Below are 15,333 nucleotides of genomic sequence, written 5' to 3' on the forward strand. Positions count from 1 at the left end.
TATCTGTATAGTCTATATGAATAACCTATCTGTATATTCTATCTGTATGTACTTTCTGTATAATATATCTGTGTTATCTATCTGTATATACTATCTGTTAAATATTTCCGTATAATCTATCTGTTTAATATTTCCGTCTGGATATTTTATCTGCTTATTCTATATAAATATGTATAATCTATATGTATATTCTATCTGTACAAATATATCTATAAAATCTGTAAATCTATCTTTGAAACAAATAGATTATCAGCAATTAGAACTATTTACAAGAGTTAATTTTTTTATTTATGAAAATGTATAAAACTATTCCAATGTGTCAATAAAATTAATTTGTACAGAAACAATCATTCATACAACATATTACGTGTAGTGGTTTTGTATACTAAAAAATATCAAATTTGTATACGATATGGTTAACCATGTGTATACTGATTTAACCAAGTTAAAGTATAAGTACTAACAGATAGAAGTGTGATAATTTAGATATTATTTAAATATAATTACATTATCACTTTGCAAACCCTACTTTTACAATTTCACAATTTAACCGGAACTAAATGATCTAGAATAATATCTATTTGATGATTAATAATGGTAGAATAAATTCTAGCTTTATGCTTTATGATTTAACAAGGACGGACAGATAGTTATGAAAATTAATTCTTCATCAAATATATGTCAAATATTAATTAAATCATTGAACTGAAAACGGTCTGTTCTGTTAAATAAAAAGGGACTGTTCTGTCAAATAAAAAGGGACCATGCTCCGCTTATGAGATTCTGCACATTACGATAAGAATTGGTGGAATTGTACACAACACAAACAAAATATTGTTTATAACTTTTCAAGGGCAGGGCCCAGGGGGGCCGAGAATTGTTTTGGAATTTAAAATCTTAAAAAAAGTAATTAAGTTTTATTATCCTTGCTTTTGTCGTTTAAATTTCATTTTTCAATCTCTAGGGAAGTACGCCCCCCCCCCCCTCTCTCAGGCAATCTTTAGTAACTATTTTGTTGTCCATGATTGCTATAAATATCATTGAGAACTGAACTGTCCAACTGTTGTGAGACGGGGAACTCCGTGTTTAAAGTCGTCTTCGTCTCGTGTACAGTCTGCTGACCCGGCCAGGTAGTTGTACCGTACACATCCGCCCAGTCCTGGGCCGAGATGGATTGAATCTGAGACCTAGGAGTCGGGTTGGTGGGCTGCCCTAAATTTAGAATAATGTAATACTATGATTTACGTTAAAAAAATACAGGGTGTCCCAAGTAACATGACAGTTGGTGAAAAGTTTTGAATGTCTTCTTCCATATACAGTACTGGATGTTATAGAATTTTTGCACTTTATCTCTTTTTAAAAACTCGTTTACTCAAGTATATTTTACTCTGAAATCAATTTTACTATAATATGGCAGACTTGTAAGTAACATTTGTTATTAATTCTCTTAGGTGTCAAACAAATAAACAAATTACGGAAGAGGAAATTTTAAGCTATTGGCCAACTGTCAAGTTTCGCGGGACACCCTGTACAGGAAGAAGAAGATTTTTTATTTTCTTTTGTCCACGAATCGAAGAAATTCTACCATAATTTTTTTAATGAATTTTTACTTGTGTAATTAATGGTTGGGAGGCAAATACTAAGAGAAGTGGCGTGAAGAATCCTGAATTTTCAATGAATTTACCTGGATAAAAATTAAATCTGGGTATTTTTCCCGGCCTTCGTTCATTTCGGAGATTTGGAACATTGTCTCCCGGATTTTTAAAGTTTAAACTTTCACCATAATAGGGCTTAGAACCAACAATACTGCGAGATTCCTACAAATAATAGAGTAAAAAAATACTTTTTGATAAAAATCAAATATATCAATACAAGTTTTAAGCTCTGTTGTCAGTTTGGTTGTACAGGGTGTCCCACGAAACATGACAGTTGGTGAATAGTCCCGAATGTCTTCTTCCACATACTGTATTAGATGCAGTTTATTTCTTTAAAAAAATGTTTTAACTCATATATGTTTTAATGTGAAATCAATTTTGTTAAAATGTTATTAGTCTCTTTAGTATCAAACAACTTATCAAATTATGGAAGAAGACATTTTAAACTATTCACCAACTGTCATGTTTCGTGGGACACCCTGTATGCCCGATGATAACAGTGAATAATTAAAATCTAAAATACATGCAATAATAAGAGAACCAAAAAAAGCTCTCTAGCCCCTTATTTTAAGGGACACTCCCTCATTTAGAGTGGCATGTCCAATTTCAAACAGTACCTTATACGCCTTATTTCAAAATTGTACGCCGTAAAAAATGTCTCGTTGGTATCAAAAGAATCCTAACGTTTTGTTCTACAATACTGAACGTTTAGCTCAAATACCATGTCTAGCCGATCTTGCCCTTTCATAAAACAAAATATTAAATTTTACCTTCTGAGGTTCTCCTGATCCTCCTGCTCTGCGTTTGTTTCTCGACCAGTAATCACTATACCTAAACACAGAATTAATCATAGTTTTGTTTGATATTGTATATAGGGAGTGTGCAGGAAAGAGTATCCCAATAAAAAGAATAACCAAAGTAAAAAAAGTCTAATCAGCTTTTCAAAATATGCAGTTGTGGAGATCAATTTAACTTTTTTCGGAGTATTGGAATTTGAACATTGTTATTCTAATAAATTGCCGAATTTGAATCCAATCGTAACTTTATTGTATGGTAGCCATAGTTTCTTATTTCTGATTTTTCTATCTATATTGTATAATGTCCAATGTATAGGTGTCCAATGTAAAACTGTCTCTGTTCTTAATTTTGGTTTAGACTTCAAGCATATTTCAGAAACTGGAAACAAAGTTTTTAGATGAACTTTGAAAATCTTAAGATATGTTTTATTATATTCTATTCTATTATTTTCTATTCTATTCTATTCTATTGTATATTATTCTTTTCTATTATATTTTATTCTATATTATATTATATTCTATATAAAACTTCAAATTCGGCCTGGTTTCATAATTTTGAATTTTGATAATTTTTAGATCACTAAGCTGTGTCTGGGATATTAAAAAATCGTTTTTAAGGTAAAGGTTAGTAGCAATATTTGGTTTGTAAAAAAAGGTTATTAGAAATACTTGGTTTGAAAAACAAAGGTTAGTAGAAATATTTGGTTTGTAAAACAAAGGTTAGTAGAAATATTTGGTTTGTAAAACAAAGGTTAGTAGAAATATTTGGTTTGTAAAACAAAGGTTAGTAGAAATATTTGGTTTGAAAAACAAAGGTTAGTAGAAATATTTGGTTGGTAAAACAAAGGTCGGAAGAAATATTTGGTTTGTAAAACAAAGGTTAGTAGAAATATTTGGTTTGGAAAACAAAGGTCGGAAGAAATATTTGGTTTGGAAAACAAAGGTCGGTAGAAATATTTGGTTTGGAAAACATGCGTATCCATGCATGTTACCTTCTGTAGTTGTTTTTTGCGGTTGAAATAAGTTTAGGCAAAGCATTGACCAATTTGTGGAAACGATTGAGACTAAAACATGACAAATCTTTAGATCTCTCTATACATAAATTAAAGGGACTATCGACGTAATGTCAAGGGGCCCTTTATTTAAAGATATGTCCATTTCACAACTGCACCCTGTACGCAGCTTCGTTTACGAATAATTATGAAGCAATTCTTGTGTGTCTATCTAAAACTGATAACTTTGAATTGGATTTACAAAACAAAAGTGACTTGCAGATTTATTCAGTGGAGACTAAAAATAAAAATATTGTAGCTCAGATTAATCGTATCGTTGTAAATAAGGCAGGCAGAGTCTAAAACTAAAGAATGCGCGAAAATTAAGTTACAGCTTAATAGTTCCGAAAAACAATGAGTTGAGACTTAAATATTAACCTTTCTCAATTTAAACCTTAAGGGAAACTTAAATTTTCCGGGAAAAATTTTAACCAATCAGAATTACGAGAATTACGAATCGACAGAGATTACTCAACATCAGCTGTTCTGAATTCGAATTTAAAGAATTTGAGCCGCGGCTTAAATTTAAGCCGCGGCTCAAATATGGTTGATTTCACTTAAAATCGTATTTATTGCTTCAAGATTTAAGCCGGCGCTCAATTGAAACCGGTTTTTGGCGGATTTAAGACGCAGCTCAAATTCATAAAATTCCGACACTGTTAAGTCAGTTAAATCAGAAGTGGCATTTAAGCTGAAGATTAAAATATAAGTCTGAATTCTTCGTTCTTTAGTTTTAGACTCAGCTCTCTAAATTGAGGATCATTTGAAATCATCCTTTTCAAAAATTAGCGGTTTCAGTGTGAAACAGATTAATACGTAATTGCGGTCTTGAGTACTGTAAGAAAATAAAAACCTATTATTTTGTTCAAAACACCGCAAACATTTCTCAATCACGTTCATGTGTTATATGGTTATATCCCTAATATTTTATTGGTTCTTTTAGCAATGCAAATGATAATTCGAAAATAAGGAACCAAATTTCAGGTTTTAGGTTTCAGATTATAAGAAAATATCTTACACACTCATTCCCTCTTCTTCCTCATCCTTCCTCCGGTTCTTCTTCAAGCTCTTCTTCTCCTTCTTCATCATCTTCTCCATCTTCTCTATTTTCTCCTTGTTCTTCTTCATGTTCGCTTTCTTCTTGGATGGAACCGGGTTACTGGCTGAACTATAGTAATCATAACTGTCCTCGTAGAACCCCTCGTCATTGCTTAATCTAAAATTTAAAATATTTTCATGATTTTGAACATTTAAAGGGAGAGACCGCCTAGGTAACATATTTAAAACGAGAGTGCAGTATTATAGAGAAAATATTTAGGATTCATTCGATAAAAATAAGACGATTGTTCACTGTATAATTTCTAAGTAAGAGCGTAAATTTGTTCGTAAAATTTTATCAGGGGGTATGTTCCGCGTAAGAAACTTTTTTCTATAAAAAATGCACTTTCGGTTGAAACATGTTTAAATAAACCTGAGTTTACAACTAGATATAAACTAGACCTGTATCCTAGGGTATCATATTCATCATACAAATCCACATCCTCCCTCCCTGACAGTTCGAGAATCTTGGAAGGAAGATAGCCAATAATAGCAGCTCCTAAGAGAGATAGATATATAGATAAATAAAATTGTCAAATCTAAGCAGAATTATATATTTATGTTTATTTCTTGAAAGGGAGTAGAAACACATATCTCTCTGTAGTAGAGAGAAATTTTGCGAAATTTCGTTTTTTCGCAAAAAATCAATTTTGCGGAGGCAAGCGAAAAATATTTCGCGAAACAAATACCGCGCACAACTATAGTTTTGCAACTGCAACAATTGATTGCGCAAAAAAAATGTTTTCCAGGTGGAAATGCTCAGCATTCGAAGTTTTATTATTTTATAATTCTCTTCCTTTAATTAAATAAATGTTTGGTGAACTTGATCTACCAATACATACATATATATTTCTGTCTGTTATGTACATTGTACATAAATATATATTTCTGTCTGTTATGTACATTGTACATATATATATATATTTCTTTCTGTTATGTACATTGTACATATATATATATATTTCTGTCTGTAATGTACATTGTACATATATATATTTCTGTCTGTTATGTACATTGTACATGTATATATTTCTGTCTGTTTTGTACATTGTACATGTACCCAAATCCAGCCAGCCGCCCATGAGCCAGCCAATATTTGTTTGCAAATTTTTTTATTTATTGTTCGCGAAAATTCCACATTTTTTGCGGAATTGATTAATACAAAATTCCGCAAAAAAATGCCAAAGTGTTAGCGAATTCCTTTTCTACAGTTTTGCAGTACTTATTATGTACATTATGGTCATTAATCATTAATCTAGCATGTCGGATACCTGCACCGAAGAGCAAAGCTGCTCCTACAAAAGTCTGGAGATCTGAATACGCCCCCGTCGAGCTGTTGAAGTAAACGCCATAATCCTTCCTGGGCAAGGTGAGGTAGGTGGAGAAGGTGTCGTAGGATACAATCTTCACCTTCTGTAGGAAGTTGTAGAACGATGAGTAGCTGTTATAAAATAGTCGACCTCTGACAAAAAAATAATTATGAAATTAGTATGTCTTTAAAAAAGTTGCTGTTTTTAAACCATTTTAGGGGTTTTTAAATTACTTCAACCCTTTGTTTTTTTTAAAATAATATTTCATAGAAAATACAGAGTTTTCCGGCGTTATTGGAAATATTTTTGATAGGATGATATAAGATAGGTCTAGTTATGATGAATTCAAAATTCATTTCTTAAAAAGTCAAATTGTTTTCCTCAAAAATCGATTTTTTTGAATAAGTTTTATTTTCCAAATTCGATTTTCAAAAATTGTGTATTTTAAACATTTTCAAATAGGAGAACAATCATTTGAAAGCGTACTTTTTACTCTTTTTTCTTTATTGTATTTATTTTTACTTTTTTTGCAAATTTTAGTAATATAGAGTGACAAAAAAAACAAAATAAAATAGATTGTTTTTTTTGCGATTGTATTTTAATTTTAAAAGATTTTCCAAACGCATATAAATATATACTTTGTTTGTTTGTCTGTTTGTATCCAATAAACGTCAACATGGCTGAATTGAAATTTTTTTGAACATGCGCCGATTCGAATAAAATATCCGTCAAAATTTGGGAATGATTAAAAATGGCCGACTTTCAGAGCAACAGTTCAAAACTAAAATTATTTATAGGACCGGGGGTGCGAAGCTCCCTTAAAACTTAGTTTAGTAAAAGAAGAAAAAGTAAGAAATATTTAAAAATCTATTATTGGATTTAGACTTTAGTAGAGTATTTTGTACTTCTTAATAATAAATATCTTCAAAGAACTGGATTTTGATGAAAAAAAAATCTTAAAAATGTAAAAATAAGTCATAATGAAAATGCCTCCCTATCTATCTATCTATCTATCAATCTATCTATCTATCTATCTATCTATCTATCTATCTATCTACCTATCTATCTATCTATCTCTCTATCTATCTAAACGAATCTCGCTAAGTTTATTTAATTTTGATTAGAAACTTTTTTGCGTAATTAATAAATTAATTTTTTTTAAATATTTTTTATTTTTAACGAATTGGGTCATTGTCGCAAATTTTCTCATTCCTATATCTGTGCAACCTGATATTTGAAACTTAAGATTATTTAATCTAACAGAATTCATAGCAATTGAATTATTAAATGGGGTTGCAACGATATAGTGATTAGAAAATCAGAGTTTGTGGCAAAGACTCAATTCCTTTGAGTACTTACACATCAACTTTGTTGGGGTTAGTTAATCCGCTTCCATCAGTTGTTTTTTCTTTAGTTAGTCCGTTTCCATTTTCTTTTTCAGAACAGATTACAGTAGCTATTAAGCTCAAGCTGACTGGACAAATTCAAACATTTATTTTTAATAATTTCAAAGATTTTCTATATTTTTTATAAATCAAATCAATTTGTAATTTCTGTGCTGTTAATTAAATACTTTTACGTCTTAGAGAAAAAAAATATAAAATTTCAAAGATTTTTTAGAAAAATATATAATATTATCATATTATTATTAACCTAAAATGCAATTTGTAATTGTCTGTGCTAGTAATTAAATACTTTTATGTCTTAGAGAGTTTTAGATTTTTTATTAGCAATATATTGTTTGTGCTGTTAATTAAGCACTGTTACTTAGAGATAAAATTAATCTAAAATTTTTTCGATTTTTATTATTAAAAATAAAATTTGTATCATTGTATATAATGTTAATTAAATACAGTGAGTCTTAACAATATTTAATATCAATTTAGAAAATAAAAATCGACATTTTTTAATTCAAAAGAATTCGTAAAACTTCACTAACTCACAAACATATTTATATGCAAGGGCCAAAAAGAATAAAGTTTCATTCTTTCTTTTTTATTTTTCGCCTTATTTCGATAACCCCTGCAAAATGCCGAAAATCAATCTTTCTAAAGGTCATGACTAACCCTGTATTTTAAAAGTATATTTTAAAGAATTTGTTAACTCGTTAAAAATAAAAAGCTAAATAATTTATAAATGTAGTTCCTAGAAGGGCAATGTAGGTTCTCCACATTTTGATTTTAAGAATAGTTTATTTTATTTGGAAATTGTTTAGAAAACAAACGGTGACATTATATTTTATACCAGTTGGTTAATAGATCGGGGCCCGGATGGGATGGGCTAGGTTAGGACAATCCAGGACGAATGATTGGAGTATTTAATAAAAGATGCGTCGTGTTGGATCGTTGGTAATCAACTGCTCTGATTTCTCTGATCTCCCAGTGTACGCAGATCGTCATGGAGCTGAACGCAATTATTTGCGTTGAGAGGCATATTCACTAAACCTTGGCCTTGAACGCGTATATATTTCATTATTACGCTTTCTGAATATCATAACATAATCAATAATAAAATCGTCCTCGTTTCAACATTTAACAGATATACATTCAGTGAAATATATCATACTTTTGTTGCGGCGATAGATATAATTAATATTTAAGAAATTATAAATGTTTTTTATCGTGCTAGGCTTCGATTTTAACTTTTAATTGATGCTAATATATCGTTTTTTGTGGATTTTTAAAAATTTAAATTCTTTCTTGGCAACTTTTTTAAATTCCGATATCTTTAAACCTTCCCTGGGCCAAATATGAGGTTCCAACAAAAATTTGGGCCCAAACGGTTCGCCAGCTATGACAAGCAAATATATTCATAAATAGGTCTAGATCGAGTGTTAGATCATCTGGTCTTTCATGAAATAATAAATCAAAAAAAAAACTAGATATAACATAAAATTAGCAAAATGGTGCGGTGTACCCAATAAGGTTTTAAAAACGTTTTTTTTTACTTTTGATTTTTGAAAAATACAAACTTCAGAATCTTTTTATCCTATGTTACCCCCAGGTTAACCATAGGTTCATTAAAAAAATCAGACCTTTGGTCCAGCCGTTTGGCCAGTTATAGGGAACATACTCACGAATGTCTTATTTTATGATATAGATATCATGAATTCATAAAAAAAAATCAAGATTTTTTTATTTAGAATTTTGAATTTTGTACACACGAGACTGAAAAACTTTCACTCTGATTAAAGCCAAATGATGCGAAAATAATAAATTATAGAGATCAGCATGCAACAACTTTACATATATTTAAACACAAATATAAAAAAAGGAAATTTAGTACGCTTCGCGCACCTTCGTCCAGTAAAAGCCTTTCTAAATATTTTTCCCTTTATTCAAGGGACTGTGAGTGTAATGTCCAGTAATCCTACGTGCAAAGATTACATTGCCAGATTCACAACAGTATCCTTGAAACCTTTATCTTATCGATAATGGGGAAGATATTGTCGTTTTTCCAGAATTAAAAGTGTTAAATTCTGAAATTCCTAAGGAAATGTTGTCGATCATAAATTGCTTGGTTTAAATGGAGGCTCACTTGAAAGTACCCTAACAGTCCCTGTAAGAAGACTCAAAGAAGATCGTAGTAAGATTTCGATTCTACTGGAGACCACCGGAGGGATTTTATTTTCACTGGAGGGGTTTGAAAAAATGCTTTTTACAATTTAAAACTTTACGCAGGGTGATTTACATTCCACTGGAGGGATTCTGATGTCCTTCCTGGGGGGTTATAATTCCACTGGAGGAATTCAGTTATCCTTCCTAGGGGTTTATAATTCCACTGGAGGGATTCAGATATCCTTCCTAGGGGTTTATAATTCCACAGGAAGGATAACTGAATCCCTCCAGTGGAATTATAACCCCCCAGGAAGGACATCTGAACCCCTCCAGTGGAATGTAAATATCACCCTGCGTAAAGTTTTGAATTGTAAAAAGCATTTTTTCAAACCCCTCCAGTGAAAAAGAATTCCCTCCGGTGGTCTCCTGTGGAGTCAAAATCTTACTACGAACTTCCGTGACTCCTGTAAGAACCATATTTTTAGAAAAACCCAAAACTCAACTTTAATCAATTTTGTTACCGTGTTTGTGTTCAATGAAGTCCTATCGTTGTGTCCAAGGGATTAAAAAATATTTCAAAATGAAAGACAGTTTTCTTAAATGCTGTTATGAATAAATAATTGGATCGTTCAGAGGAATAAAACTATTGTTTTTTAAATTAACGAAAATAATTAACAATCGTTAACATTTTATTTCACACAATCTTGAACAAACCATTTTATAATCGTTAGTTTAAGAACTTGAATATTCAACAAACTAAACATTGCATTGGAAATGTACCCCCCACCCTACCCCAACCCAACCTGACCTTTGTCATAACGGACGATTTTACTGCAATAACATTGTAGCTGAACAAATAAATTTTGTTCAGCTGAACAAACAGTTTTACGAAAAGAATTATTTTACTGATTGAAAGATTTCACTGAATGATTTACAGATATAGAAGGAAACTAAACAATTTTACTGTAGGCTGAAAAATATATTTGAGAATCAATTCATATTTTTCGGAGACTTTTTCCATGGCAAATTTTCAATGTTTCGATCAGAATGTTAGAAAAGTTTCTATTTATATTTCTTTTATGTAACTAATTGTCAATTGTAAAGCTATGATCCCAATACACATAGGATCAAGAGGCAACTGTATTTACAGAATTTACAAAAAGTGCCATACTAATTTAAGAGGATTGGAAAGCCATCACTTATTTCCAATTATTATTAGAGCATGTTTATTGCATGCATTAAAACAAGAAAGAAAATTTTGCGAAACTATTTAATGGTGAAAATACTAAAAAGAACTGATTAGACTAATTATATTTCTAATCATAGAACATGACATAAGCTACTCCAGAAAATGCCTCCAGAACTGGTCCAGCGGAAAGCTTTCCTTCCATTGGCCCACTTTGACCGATGTAAACCACCTGTATTGTCCCTCCAACTTTATCTATTGCTAGCATTATGTCTTCTTTGATGGCTATAGATCTGGGCCAGGATCCCTCTAGGTTAAACTCTTGGGTCAACTCATATGCTCCGGTACTATCCAGCTGATAAACTGCAACTATACCACTTCCTCTGCTTGTAGCATACACTGTTGGTCCTTTAGGAGTAGTAGGACCGACCAAAATCTCTGCTCCAACATCAGAATCAGTAGAGGAGAAGGGTAGCTTTTGTAACAGTAGCAGATCCCCAGTTTCCCCATCATAAGCGTAAACTTCAACAGCGCTCTTCAGCTCCCAGGCTAAGAACGCCAAGTTGTCCGTGGGATGAAGAACCATATGTCGAGGACCCGCTCCATCCTCTACCACAGTCTCTCCTGTCCTCTCCAGCTGGTTTCCATTTATTCTATAATGATAGATACTGTCACATCCCAAATCCACCACCCAAACTAAATCTCCCTTGCGTACTATTTGATGTGGGTGTGAATTGTCTCGGCAGGCCTCATATTCTATCTTCTGAATCACTGCACCCAGTTGTCCATCTTCTAGAGTAACAACTGTTACAGAGCCACCACCATAATTAGCTGTAATTGCTAGGTTATGATCAAGATCAAGTATAAAGTGAGCAGGTCCATTACTTTGCAAACTAACATGTTCTCTTCTCACCAACTGTCCGCTTTCCATCTCCCATCGACTGATCGCGCCACCGGACTCTCCTTCAAAATCATTTGTTTCATGAGTGGCAAAGAATGATTCTCCCTCCTGCTCCATCCATGTTAGGTTAGGATCTACGATCTGGGATCCCTCCCTGGACAAAACTCCATCTGTGAGGGAATAAAACACTAGGTCTGAACCGTATCCAGACGCTAGCACGTTACCAGATGCTCCAGAGGCACGGGGGCTTGCTGTAGCAGACATTGAGGATAAAACCACTGAGGACAAGATGGGGAGATATGTTTTCATTCTTCAGCTATAAATAAAAAAAAACTTTTTAAAATATGAAGAAGCTCAGAAAGGTTTAAAAGAACTTTTAAGATATTAAATAAATTTTAAAATATTTAATCAAGAGAAGGCTTGAATCTTTTCAATAAAGTAAAAACATTATTTTGGCTCATACCAATTGCCCTCATTTCAAAGATGTCAATGCCCGATTCTAAATGATAACCTTGCAGTCAATAATGTAAAGTTTCTAGGATTAAAAGTGTAGAATTCTAATGACTTCTTTATATTTTCCTGCTATAGAAATTCGGAAGGCACTTTTGTAGAAAAACCACCATTGAAAATTCGAATTTTTCAAAATTATCAACATTGACATCTAAGTCATACTTGATCAGACAAAACTTTTAAATGTACCGTTGTGAAGCGGGCATTGTCATCTTTCCAGTGGGGGGTCACTTGAAATTACGCTCACAGTCCCTTTAAGTGTATGTAGGTAAATATAAGTTGGGACAAAATAATTGGAAAAATGTCGTTTTATTTAAAATATTGAATAGTGAAAATCTGAAATAAAAAATGATTTTTTTTTTCATTTATTTCTAATCACAAATATTGAAACAGAAAAATAAACTTATTTTCTTGGTAAGGAATTGAGTCTTTGCCACAAACTCTGATTTTCTAATCCCATCTTATCTTTGCAAAGTATTGTCTTAGCACTTATCAAAGGCTTACACCATCAGATTGCAAAGAAATAGGAATTATAAAATTTGAGTTTGTGGCACAAACTCAATTCATTTGATCTTAAATTTGATTCGCAAATAATTTGAAAAAATGTGGAGTAATAAACAACTCAAGGCTGAAATGCAGTCAAAACAAACAGCTTTTTACTAGTTCTGGTCAGCTATAGTTTCATGCTGCCTCAGTTTCAATTTTGAACAACTTTTTGAACGGTTTTCGAATATGATTTCAATATAATTTATTTTTATAAAATTAGAAACGCATTCAAATCAAAAATTGAATTTACAAATCCATTTCAGAATTTTATTTTACAAATGAAAACTTCTGATAGGTCCTATTTTAAAAACGAAATTAATGTCTTTTAAAGAAATAAATTAATAGAAATTTCGTATAAACAATTGATAATTTATTAACAAAACAGAGAAAAATTGCTTGACGTTGAAGGTTGAAGTTTAAAATATTAAATTAAACCTTGTTATATTCCGATAGATAGCTGTGAACTAATTACATACATTATCTATCAACATCAATATTCAATTATCGTTATCTTTCAAAAACATTTTTTTAATTATTTATTTGTACAGTTATAAAGGAGATTGATAACAGTGTGTAACACTTTCAGTAACCTTTCGTAGGAATTAAAATGAGCTGTATATACAAAAATGGAAAGGAAGACGACATTTGAACAATTTTATTTGTATTTGACGTTGTTTTACAGCAAATATGGGTACCACTGTAATTACCTAGATCCATTGTTTCCTATCGCTGTCTGCATCTAGCTATAGTATTGCTTGAACATTTTCCAGAATTGAATTGGCAGATTTTTCGTGTTTAAAATTGCTTTCTCTTCTGGGCGAAACCACAATTTCTCTTTTCAAACTTCATTAGTGGTAATTGTGTTTAACGATATATTTGTATTTATCAAATGTCGTCTTGACAATTTTCCAATGGTTTTTATACTATTCTACGTAAATCTCAGTATTTGCGAAAATAAATTAATAGCCATGAATATGCAGGAACAGTTTTAAAGAACTTCATATAATCATTTAATTAAAAAACTAAATATCTGCAACATTCAGAAAGTGAAGAATGCGACATTTGATGAATTCTTTCGATGTATTTAATATATATGGTTTAACTGTATAAAACGAGTTTTTCAGGAAAATTTTAACCAGATGTAAGTTCATTGTTTATCATAAAACAGAATTATTGTTTCCACATAGACATTAGGCTGTGAAAAAAGGTTTCATTTATTTTCAATATTATTATATATTTGATCACCAATGACATATATTTGATCACCAATGACATGTATTTGATCACCAATGACTTGTATTTGATCACCAATGACATGTATTTGATCACCAATGACATATATTTGATCACCAATGACATGTATTTTATCACCAATAACATGTATTTGATCACCGATTACATGTATTTGATCACCGATTACATGTATTTGAACACCAATGACATGTATTTGATCCCCAATGACATATATTTTACAATACTGACATAATTTTACGTCAAACAAAAGTATATTAAACGTAATTTTGAAATATTACATGTTTTCAATCATTACTTCTTTTAGTAAAGAGCTGTAAGGGGAAAACACTTTGAAGGTCTTTGATATGTAGCCAAGTATATTTGATTGTACAGGGTGTCCCAAAAAACATGGGAATTCAGTGACGAATTCGATATCGCCTTTGTTATGAATTAGCATTGTAATACCTAATTTCAAAAGCCATAATATTATTATGTCTGCTAGAATTTATTTTATGAAAGGGTAAAAGACTGTAAAAATGTGTCCACGTCTTCTCAAGATGAACAGTGAAGACGGACAATGTTTGTATACTGCAATTTTCTTGTTTTACTAAGTACAACCGTATGCAGTCAAAACATAAACAAATAAAATGTGAACATAGCAGACAAAACTCTCACAGATAACAGCTTTCTCTGTAGGTATTACAATATTAAATGAAAGAATTATTTGAAAAGACGATATCGAATTCGTCACTGAATTCTCATGTTTATTGGGACACCCTGTATCATGCTTATGCGTAAAAGCAAAACATGAGGAGCTACGAGGTCACAAAACCGTGCCAGTTAAATTTGAACTTCTCTTTCTGTTTAGTTCGCAGTGATTTGAACTTAATTGCAAATTAAATAACACAGTTTTAACCAAATCTCACCAAAAAATGCACGGATATAATGCAAGAAAAGTTATTTTAGAGTTGTACGCTTTTTTGTACTGCAGTGTACTGAGTTCGGGCGGAAAAGTAAACACAAGACGGATTCCACAGCCTGACATGGAATCCATTTTCACAAAAATAATCTATAAAATATTCTGGTCATAGGAAACTATTATGTGAATTATCAAAATTATTAGAATTAAAAGCTTTTATCCTCCTCGGATACTAGACGAACACTGATGCATCTATTCTTGTTTACAAAATCTGCCCAGAGAGAACTAGTTTCAATATGTATGCAGAGTATACACAACTTAATTAACTTTCCTTGCATTAGTACCTTGAAAAAATGTATCTTTTTCTTATTTTGATGTATAAATATACAAAAAAACGTTTAGAGCATGGAAGTGATAGATTGATTAAAATAACAAATAGGACACTAGATGTCGTCATTTCAAGAAGTATATTTGTTTCGTTCACAATTACCCTAAGACCAGGGGCTGACACAGGGGGGTGGCGGGGGGACATTCGCCACCCCCTGACAGATTCAGGGAGGGGCGTAGCC

At 31.6% G+C, this 15,333-nt stretch overlaps 2 protein-coding genes across 4 annotated transcripts; both read right to left on the reverse strand.

Annotated features, from left to right (window-relative positions):
• Positions 1-315: 315 nt before the first annotated feature.
• On the reverse strand, positions 316-8,279 carry LOC111695482 (uncharacterized). Its single transcript, XM_023464826.1, has 8 exons — positions 8,058-8,279; positions 7,272-7,386; positions 5,874-6,064; positions 5,005-5,101; positions 4,523-4,720; positions 2,426-2,486; positions 1,685-1,817; positions 316-1,212 (listed from the first exon to the last, which is right to left on the reverse strand). The coding sequence occupies exons 1-8, from the start codon at positions 8,083-8,085 to the stop codon at positions 1,001-1,003; spliced, it is 1,035 nt and encodes a 344-aa protein (XP_023320594.1). The 5' UTR covers positions 8,086-8,279; the 3' UTR covers positions 316-1,000.
• A 2,442-nt stretch (positions 8,280-10,721) lies between these two features.
• LOC111695500 (6-phosphogluconolactonase) lies at positions 10,722-13,380 on the reverse strand. 3 transcript variants are annotated; one of them, XM_023464852.1, is made up of 2 exons: positions 13,320-13,380; positions 10,722-11,872 (listed from the first exon to the last, which is right to left on the reverse strand). In XM_023464852.1, exon 2 carries the CDS (start codon positions 11,863-11,865, stop codon positions 10,786-10,788), a length of 1,080 nt encoding a protein of 359 aa, XP_023320620.1. In that variant the 5' UTR covers positions 11,866-11,872; positions 13,320-13,380; the 3' UTR covers positions 10,722-10,785. The 3 variants fall into 3 exon arrangements, with proteins under 3 accessions (XP_023320620.1, XP_023320619.1, XP_023320621.1); XM_023464851.1 differs by lacking the exon at positions 13,320-13,380 and adding an exon at positions 13,048-13,096; XM_023464853.1 differs by lacking the exon at positions 13,320-13,380 and adding an exon at positions 12,256-12,284.
• Positions 13,381-15,333: the final 1,953 nt, after the last annotated feature.

This window comes from Eurytemora carolleeae, unplaced genomic scaffold (genome assembly GCF_000591075.1).
Source record: "Eurytemora carolleeae unplaced genomic scaffold, Eaff_2.0 scaffold226, whole genome shotgun sequence".
Classification (NCBI taxonomy): domain Eukaryota; kingdom Metazoa; phylum Arthropoda; class Copepoda; order Calanoida; family Temoridae; genus Eurytemora; species Eurytemora carolleeae.

Excerpts from the sequence above, each read along its gene's own strand:
- LOC111695500 (XM_023464852.1), bottom strand. The coding sequence starts at position 11,865 with ATGAAAACATATCTCCCCATCTTGTCCTCAGTGGTTTTATCCTCAATG.
- LOC111695482 (XM_023464826.1), bottom strand. The coding sequence starts at position 8,085 with ATGTGGAGAACCTACATTGCCCTTCTAG. Across the intron at positions 5,102-5,873 it reads AGCTTTGCTCTTCGGTGCAG|GAGCTGCTATTATTGGCTAT; the intron begins GTATCCGACATG and ends TATCTCTCTTAG. Across the intron at positions 1,818-2,425 it reads GATCAGGAGAACCTCAGAAG|GAATCTCGCAGTATTGTTGG; the intron begins GTAAAATTTAAT and ends TATTATTTGTAG.